Genomic DNA, 9,543 nt, shown 5'->3' with positions numbered 1-9,543 from the left:
ATTAAATAAATGCTTCTTTTTCAGTAATTTGAAAACAGAAGATTGAGGTTACATTAGTTGTAAACATTGCAGTGATAGGTACATGGAAACAAATGAACAAAATAATTTAAGTTATGATTTGAATCCAACTTTAAACGGGATTGAAATGTTTGAAAGAGTCTCCATCCTCTACAAGCTGCGAACATCCCAGAGTGATGGCACGCCAGTCGTCTGACAATTAACAGGCTTTGAGAAACCATCGCAAAACACTTGTCGTCTCTCCATCTCATGGACCTTTTCACTGGGTGCATTACAATGAATGATAGAGCTGCTGGGAGGGAATCTCCAGAGTGCTGTGACCGAGAACTATCAAGAAGTTCCCTCACCTTCCCAGTTATGCTCCGCTTTAATAACCCTGTCCCCACCGCTTATCATCAACAGTTTATTTCAGGATTGAGAAACAGGACCACAAAATGGATAGTGAATTTCACAGTCGATGATCTGGACTTGCATTTCTACAGCTCTCGAGCTTCCCTTTACCTACAAGCTGAACCTTCCCCTTGAAATGACACAAAATGATGAAAAGGTAAAACATTTTGACCACATTGTAGTAGCTCACTTAGTACCCTGACTGCATTATGCTAACAAACATGCTGCTGATCTTGGTTCCCACATGATGCTCCCGCATGGATTTGACTTGACAGTGAATCCCCACATGGCCAGTTCTGGCCAAAAAAACATTTCAGTGATACTTAGAAAAGTATCCCACATTGTTAATCCCACAGAAACCCTTTGAATGAATCATCTCGACCAAATATTGATGCAATTAAATTATCTGCGGCATTCCATGTCACCTCCTAATGTTGAAAGTGGCCAAACCCTTCAGATGCTCACATGAACCGTACAAGCGATCAGCACTGAGCTGGGAGGGATGCCCTGCTGTTCAGACGATTCCGTACTGTACTGGTGCGGATCATGCATTTTGAACCTTTGCTCACTCTCTTGGTTGATGCACAGTGGCTCATGGGTCAGGCAAATCTGAAGTATCAACGCTTACTTTGATAAAGATCGTGTCGTCCTTAATATAAGTCCTGCTTTCCAAGACAGTCTGTGTAACAAAGAGAGGGCAGCCGGAAGCAATGTTCATCTCTCCTAGCGGGCGCTTGAAGCTGCTACTGTTGGGATCTGGCTTGAAAGCATCGCCCAAATGACTTTCTTCTGCTCCTTGATCTAACAGCATCAAAGTTACTTTCTGTTTAAAGGGCCAGGGTAGCAGGGCATCATATTCTCCCCGCATAACTACAAAAAACAGTGACAAATGAGTCCCTTTGCCCATACCGTCCCCATTGAGATAAACCCGGGCGCACATCTTGTAGCCAAAATATCCTGTGTAGAAGGGCTGGCTGTACAAGGATAATGTTTTTCCGCTAACAGCCTCCTGTTTCCGGCGGGTGTACTCCCGGATTTTCCAGATGAGCTTTCCGTTGTAGCTGGCAGTCTCCAAGACTTGAAATCGAAGGTCCATGTCTGCCAGGCGGACGTCGTGAACACTGAGCAAGCTGTCGTGTCTCCTTACTTGATTGTCCAATCCAGCTGGGAATAGAAAATGTATATTTTTAAAAATCACTCAAACCAAACTATTGAGGATTTTTGCTTTATTCTGGCCAACCCACTCATAAATCTATTGGAAGAATGATAGTGAAATGTATATTAAAATAAAATTGATTTTGAGAAGCAACCCTTTGTTTGCCTCCCTTGTTAAAATCTGAAAAGGCATCTGCAATGCTTAGTGAAACTATCAACTCTGGTAAGACTGCGTTCGATCGCTAAAAGATCATTTTTGAAGGAACCCTCGGAAGTAAAACATTCTTCTAGATGTGTTCAGGCAGGAGCTGTTCATCAAAACAACAGACTTCATCCAGTCTTAGCTAGCTGAACTTGGAAAATGGGCTTATGAAATCTCCATCTCTGTGAGATCACTTGTAGTGATTTCCTATCATAGGAACAGGAGAAGGCATTTCAGCCCCTTGAGCCTGTTTTGCCATTATATTAGATCATGGCTGATCTGTACCTCAACTCCAATTAACCACCTTTGTCCAATATCCCTCAATACCCTGACCTAACAAAAATCTATCCACCTCAGTCTTGAAACTTTGAATGGATCCAGCATCCACAGCCTTTTGGGGGGAGAGAGTTTTCCAGATTTCCACCACCCTTTGCGTGAAAAATTTCTTCTTAAATGTCTTAGCTTTAATGTTAAGATGATGCCCCCATTGTTCTAGATTTCCACAGTGTGACTATGGACAATAGACTGCGCACCGGAGCAATGAGGCTGCTGTACTCACTCAGACTGCTCTGTCCAGCACCCGCATTCCCAGCTCTGCTGGTGACTTCCAGCTGCCTCACTCTCGTTTGGAGTCCGTCCACAGATTCTTTGACAACCTTCACCTCCCGGATCGTCTCCTCCTGCCTCTGGTGAGTCTGTTGTGAAGCTTGATTAATGGTGAACAGTTGGTCCGTCTGGTTGGCCAACATTTTCTACACAAAAAAAGACTTGTTATATTTGACATAACATGAAAGATTTCGGGCAATTTGTATTTCTGTGTTCTGTGTTGCGCTGTTATCCGTGGGTTCGTTCCACACTAGAACCTGTGCACACGGAGATCATTCACAGTGTAAATTTAGCAAAGGTGGAAAGTGCCAAGTTATCGTCAGAACCTCCAATTGTCTGCTTCCAAAGGTGCAGCCAAGTGCAGGATAAATGCTGTTATTACAGTGAACGGCCTAGATTTGGAGGCCTTCAACCTGCTGAAATCGCACTCTAATTGAGTTCCGTTCCGCTGCTCACAGGTGAAAAGCTATTCAATCGCGCTTTGTGCAGGCACTCAACTCCCATGGCAGTTTTGTGTCTATTAACTGCGTATCTTGGTATAAAAGAAATCCAATACTCCCACTTCCATGGATAAACTGCAGCAGCTTCAGGGAATGGTCCCAAATTAATTTTGCAAGATACTCATGAGGGGACTAATACATGCCTAGCTCAAAAGTAGCCTAAGGAATCTGGGACTTAAATCAACCCCCTAGTTTACTCTGTGAAGAAGAATCTAAAGCATCAGTGGGAATCCCAAATACATGCAAAACATTGTTCCACATCAAGGCTTTCAGTATCTGGTCACAGACTAATTAACTAATGGCTAACTCCCTAATAAGCATCCCTACTAATACAGTGGCATATTGATATGAATTAACAACAACCTAGATTGGTTACATAGCGCCTTTCACATCTGGAGGACATCCCAATTACAAGGCACAATTACTCCCAAGTGTGCAAACATGTGAAAACCTAGCGATATAAATCATCAATATAAGTGCCTCAGTGTACACATCGCCTATTCCCCCGTGTATTGTTGTGCCATATGGAATGCTTTTGGTCAGATACAAGGAGAAGGGGAATTCTATTCCCTATAACTGGCACTAGCAGGACATTCCTAACGAGGGGGCTAGAGAGAGAAAGGGTTTCGTCTTAGCTTTGCTGCCCTCGACTGCAATAGCTTGCAAGTCTCAAACATAGATAGCGACTCCTTGGATTAAGCAAGAGAGAGTTCCTGGGGTCTTTGGAATCAGGTCCCAGCCAGAGTCAGTGTCATCATGAAAGAGGAGAGAAAATTTAAAAAGGAACGAAAGATTTTAGTAGAAACTATATATTTTTTAACGTATCTAAAGAATGTCCAAGAGCTCCCAATGCCCTGCTAGATTTGAGTGGTCATCAATGAGTCTAACTAGTGGGTATATTTTTGACACCCAGATTTTACTGTTTGAATAACATTCTTTCCAGTCAATCGGCATTACTCATTCAGAAGCTGTGCTCAGTAAGTGCTGCTTTATGTGCAGCACTGATTTCATATTGAGAGCTATAAGAAAGCTAGCCTTTCTGTCTTCAAACATCATCTGTGCATTATCATAAAATGTGTCAGTTGCGGTTAATTATAGACGGATTCGCATCTTTTTTTCACTAAACACGGCCAATGAGAGATGGGAGGGACAAACCCTACAGATTCCCCTTAGACATTCACTTCCCCTTCCACTGTATTTTTAGTTTTGCTTCTCAGTAGTTTAAGTCGACAATTAAGTCACGACAGCAATCGGATTCTGAACTCCAGCTTTGATGGGATATTCACTACTGAAATAAACAGACCCCCAGTTTTGTGGTGTTATATTCCACTCCCAGCACTTTCAACCTGTTCTCTTTACACTTCAGATAGATAGAGGCAGTGCCAGGATTTCCCGAAAGTGTGTTCTGCTTGGGTGTTCGTCTTACAGTCGACAGTTCATGGAATCTACTCCACCCTAGTTTTATTTTCTCTCTTAATGTTCCAGGGAAAAACGATTCTTGTACAGCACACTGCAACGGGTAATGAAACCCCCCCCCCTCACCTCTGCCTTACCCACTCTTAAAGCCAGCCTTAAAACTTCTCTCTTGATCGCACTCATCTCTCCCCCACCCCCTACTGCCAGCTGTGTAAAGTGCGTTTAAAGACATGCTCCAGACATGAAAGGCGCTATAGAAATGTACTTTGGTTAGGTTTGTTCTGGTAGACAGATTCTATTGGGCTTTTATTACTAATGTATTCCATCCAAATACAATACCAAGTTAAGCAAATCTAATTGATTTACCTACTGAATTGTGTACATACTACAAAATGCAGAATCCATCGCTTAACAAACCCCTCGCCACCCCCCCATAAATTACACTGAACAAACAGGCATCCATACAAATGAAGGCAAACTGTGGTTCAAGATGGCATACAGTACTTGAGCATGGAGCACTTGTACTATAAGCTGACAACAGAAACTTGAAGAAACCGCCCGCATTGTTCCTCATTAGAAGTCCTCAGTTCTTACCTGTAAGTGGCCCAGCCGACCTTCATTTTTATTTGCGAGTTGCCCAAACTTGACCAGTTCTTTCTCCAAGGTGCTTATCTGAATGGACATGGACTGGATAATTTTACACTTGTCCTGCAGTTCATTCTGGAGCTGGGAAACCTAGAATAAGGCAAAGAATATAGTGACTGTTCTTTAGCGAGTGTGCCAGCACCATTCATCTCTTGGGAAAATAGGGAATATTTCAAGAAGAACAAGGAACATTGATGCGTATAACCTCAGTTGGCATCCAAATTTCCAATTTTGCAAATCTAATCCAAATTTTCTCAGATTATTCACCAATCTGTTTTCATCCCATCACAACATTGAGCTGCTTTTTTTTTATTCAAACGAGTCCCATGTCCTGGTTTCAAGCACCCTTCCTCAGGCAACCTGTTCCTGTATACTTCCCGAAAGTATTGTTCTTTATACCATGCCCTCTGAAATGTCTAATTGTTTTTCACTCCTGTATCACTGGCTCATGAATGCTGCTCTCCTGTGCACTGCCTCTAGGTCCTTGGACATCCCTCTTACTGGTCATGATGACCAGAACTGTAACAAGTACTCCGGTATGTGGCCTGACCAGACACTATATTATTTGAGTATTACTTCTGAGAATCTCAACTCAATTGGTCTGGCGAAATAGCACAGCATAGAGTGTACCATGTTTATTGTTGCTTCACACTGTTTTGACAAAGGGAGCGATGAGTCAACTAACACATCCTTAGATCTTGAGATGTACTTTAGGTGGGAGGCCAAAAAAACAATAAGCACCGATTCAAATGTGTTCGCAATGCAGATTTCAACGTTTCAATGGCAGCAACTTTAGATGCAACAATGTGCAGCAAACATGCTGGCGTCAATTTACATGGTAACATTTAAATCCAAAACAACTGCAAATTCGGTATAAAACTGAATCTATGACCTTCGTTTGAACAAGCCATTGTTCGTTAAAAATACACTTCAATATCACCAGTCGAGGACAAATGATATGCAGAGGGGGAGGGGAACAGCAGCCGAGTCTGACGCACCAATAAACCAACAGAACATGAGAAAGAACTTCCCAAGGCATTTTACAGAGACCGTAAGGGAACACCGAGGAGGGAGGAAAATTTAAGGGCGTTGGCTAAAGCTGATCTTTTTCTTCCAAGTCTAAATGTAAGAGATCAGCTCATAGTTGGAACAATGCCTGGAAATAGTCAACCAAAAGTTAAATAAGACCTTATAAGATCCTTTGCTGTTTTGGTTTGATGTTGGCAATTTGTCCCACAGCCGTCAGTTAGTTACCAAAAGCAACATTTACTAAATTCAAGCAAACATCAGATGGAAATTCCTTTGCAAAAGCAGATTGAGGGATCAAAAATGTAACAGTCACGGTTTATTTCATAAACTCTGTGTCTAATTTTACATATATATAAAATATATATATATACACACACACAGTAAATATAGATTAAAAAATATTCATGGATTATCTTCCTCCTCCACTTACCTTGGTTTCGTTATCTACATTTCTAATCATTGAAAGGTTCAAATGCTGTGCCATAGCGTTAGCTTCATGTGTTTTAAGCTCCTGGTTAGTTCCCTGTAACAGGGAAAAAAAGGAAACAAAATTCAGTGGGACTGTAAGCAAAACATAAAAGAATGCAATGTAACTGTACCTTTGCATGTTCAAACAAACCTAGTCAATAAAGTCCAGTGAGCTGACAATTAAATATATATAGTTCATGAAAGTGCGTTATTTAGCTAAGAATTAGATTTCACATTTGTAAGAGTAGGATATATGCACGATGCCATAAAGCATGCTTTTGTCCAGTGGTCTCAAAGATGTCCTTCACTAACTCTACAATTCAATTTCATTCTTTTTCTCTCTATTTTGCATTCAGTAGCAATTTAATAGAAATAACTGAATGGAAATAAGTTTGTGTATACTTACCAGGAAGTTACATCCGTAATTAGAGTAACTGCAGTGGACAACTACATTGGGACACTGTAACAAGTGGCTACTTAACTGTCGAGAAAAAAAAGACAAAGAGGAAGTTTTGACACATGCCTTTGCCATGGTTACAGCAGTTTACACATACATTTCTGCAGAAGAACATATAATACGATACATCCTCTGGGTAAGAAGATCTGGCAGAACAATCCCATTAACAAGCCTTACACTGAAGTACAGAAAGAACCAGCAGGGATCAGAAATTACCAGTCAGAAAATTACAGAAATTTAATGACACAGAAGAAGGCCATTCTGCCCCCATCGTTCTTGAGCGAGTTCCCTCAAGAGCAATCCTTTCAGTCCTATTTACTTGCTCTGTTCCCAAACCGCTGTGGCTAACATTTTATTTTAATAAAAGGTATTTGTTTAGCTCCCTCTTGAAGGCGGAATATGGATTCTACAATTTCTTGGTAATTTCTTGTCAAAATACTGTTCCCAGGGGTTCGAACCTGTAACCTGAGCAGTTAACCAGGAATAGCTTCCAAAGCACACGTTTCTTACCTCACTCCTCAGAACAGAAACATTGCACTTATTGGGGCACTTCACGAGCACTGATGGACATTCCAACTCTTCGTGTTTCTACAGAAAGAAGCAAACATTCGTTTTGAATGAACGGATATAAGCTGAACCCGAGGACAAGCCACTGATTTCTCAGCTTGCTCCCGTTAATTGATTATGAAAAATTCAGAGGATTTGTAGTTGTATTCATTTAGGTGGACATTTGTGCTCATTTGTGGGAGCTATAGTCGCATCAATACAAAGCCCTTTTATACCATAATCACAGTCAAACAAAGTAGTTTAGTGAATGCCCCATCTGGTCACAGTTACTGGGGAAAGGTCTCCTGACCTTAAAGGAGCTGTATTAATCACCAAAAAAAAATACAGCTACATGGTCTCTCCAAAGATTAACCATTTTGGTGTTCTACTGGTTCAAGAGGTTTTATGCAGTCATGAAGTACCACCCAGCAGGTTTTAGTAAATATGCATTAACTATTGAACTTTGTGACAAAGTCAAGATGCTCCCTACACTCAAGATATTAAAGCCAATAGTCATTTTCCGTTATGAATTCACACAATTTCTTTGTTAGTGATGAAATGTTCCTGTTCTGGTTAACACCTCCACCACTGCTTTCTTGCCAACAACTATATCCAGGCACCGAACAAAGCCTCTTGTCAAATATTATGCAAAAACATACCACAGCATTTGCTTATAATCAGATGTGTATGTAAAAATTCTCACAGAATCCATCCAGATGAATCATACCTCTCAGGAAAAAGGTTCAATATGTATCACTTGGGTAGCTTAAGGTAAATGGTTGGGTTATATATTCTTCTTTCCATGCTTCGGATCTCTCTAATCTATGCCCTGGTCCCAGTTGTAGGTGTAACAGGAAAGTCTGTTCCTAGGCCTCCAGGTGACAACACCTTTATGTAACTAACCATTTGGGAGATGGTTGAAAGAAGCCAAAGTCCTTGATCCTCCAATTCTTTTCTTCTCATGAGGAAGTGCCCGGGCTGGCTCAGCACCATGAGGTTAGCAACTCAACAGGAAGAGAAGTCAGCCTTAGAACACCTTGCACTTTGTTTCAGAGCTTCGTAAATCCCTTAAAGGTCCCAAATTCGTGATAATGCCACATTTGTCCGAAAACTTTGAAAACTTAGTGCCATCGTGAATTTGAGATTATATTCAGCACCTTTATCTATAAACCTAATAGACTTTCAGCACAATAAGAATTCCATTGATATATGATGACCCAACAGTCTGTAAGAGAAGTGGAGGGAAGGAATGTGCATTATGCAGCGTCCTGTACCTTCAGCTCTGCCATTGTGATTTCTTTCCTGCAGAATTTACACGCCTGTTCCCGATATTTGCAGCTTGAATTTAAATGGTCAGCTAGATCTTTCCTCTGCACCCTCTCCGTACATCCCCTGCGTGTACAACGGACCTCCTGATAAGGACATTCAAGTAGGTGGGCCTTTAGGAAAAGAACAAACAAACATTAGCATCGAAACAATCACATCTGGATATTTTCTCTATGAAAAAAGGGGTCATTTGATCAATAAGCAATAGATCGTTAACACAAACATCAAATCAGTAAACCTATTATAAATGTGTCATATATAATCCTCCACAAGAAAACTAACAATTAACTTTGAGGTGTTAAGAATATTCTACCATCAAGCTATCCATTTTCAAAAGCTTTGATAAGTGAACAGAACTTGTAAACATAGAGAGACAACAGATGTAGAGTGTTTCAATTTCCTAAATTAAAGTTTAATAATTGAATAGTCCACTGTGTACTTCATTTTATATATATATAATAGGGTTTAGACATGGTTTCAACTAATTCACGTAACCGCAGTTAATGGCACTGGATTAGATCATTCATTTACCTCAAGTTTTCCTAGGCATAGCTGGTCTTTGCAACCATTTTTCTCGTTCCTACAGTAGATTTTGAGACTTAGAATCTCTCTTTTGCAGCAGATGTCTTTAAATACCTTTAAAATACAAAAGAAAGTGTCAGATCAAGAGTCGGCATCAAGTATTGAAAACACTGAATTCAACATCCTTCTGAAGGCCCTCTGCCTCGCCCTGATGGATTCCATCTGCTCTATCCCCTCGCTTCCATCCCAGAGTTCATCCCCCT

General features: G+C 40.8%; 1 protein-coding gene across 1 annotated transcript in view; it reads right to left on the bottom strand.

Moving 5' to 3' along the window:
* Nucleotides 1-9,543, bottom strand: part of traf3 (TNF receptor-associated factor 3) — a 30,705-nt gene continuing 21,162 nt past the window's right edge. Inside the window, exons 4-11 of the mRNA XM_042338239.1 lie at nt 9,290-9,394; nt 8,707-8,871; nt 7,397-7,474; nt 6,836-6,910; nt 6,392-6,484; nt 4,882-5,022; nt 2,325-2,517; nt 1-1,572 (exon numbers count right to left, since the gene is read on the bottom strand). Coding sequence (XP_042194173.1) covers nt 1,001-1,572; nt 2,325-2,517; nt 4,882-5,022; nt 6,392-6,484; nt 6,836-6,910; nt 7,397-7,474; nt 8,707-8,871; nt 9,290-9,394 — 1,422 coding nt within the window. The 3' untranslated portion in view covers nt 1-1,000. The remainder of the gene's footprint in view (nt 1,573-2,324; nt 2,518-4,881; nt 5,023-6,391; nt 6,485-6,835; nt 6,911-7,396; nt 7,475-8,706; nt 8,872-9,289; nt 9,395-9,543) is intronic.

This window comes from Callorhinchus milii, unplaced genomic scaffold (assembly GCF_018977255.1).
Source record: "Callorhinchus milii isolate IMCB2004 unplaced genomic scaffold, IMCB_Cmil_1.0 Scaffold9, whole genome shotgun sequence".
In the NCBI taxonomy this organism is placed as follows: domain Eukaryota; kingdom Metazoa; phylum Chordata; class Chondrichthyes; order Chimaeriformes; family Callorhinchidae; genus Callorhinchus; species Callorhinchus milii.
Note: the sequence above shows the minus strand (reverse complement) of the source record. Positions and strands in the feature narration are given on the sequence as shown.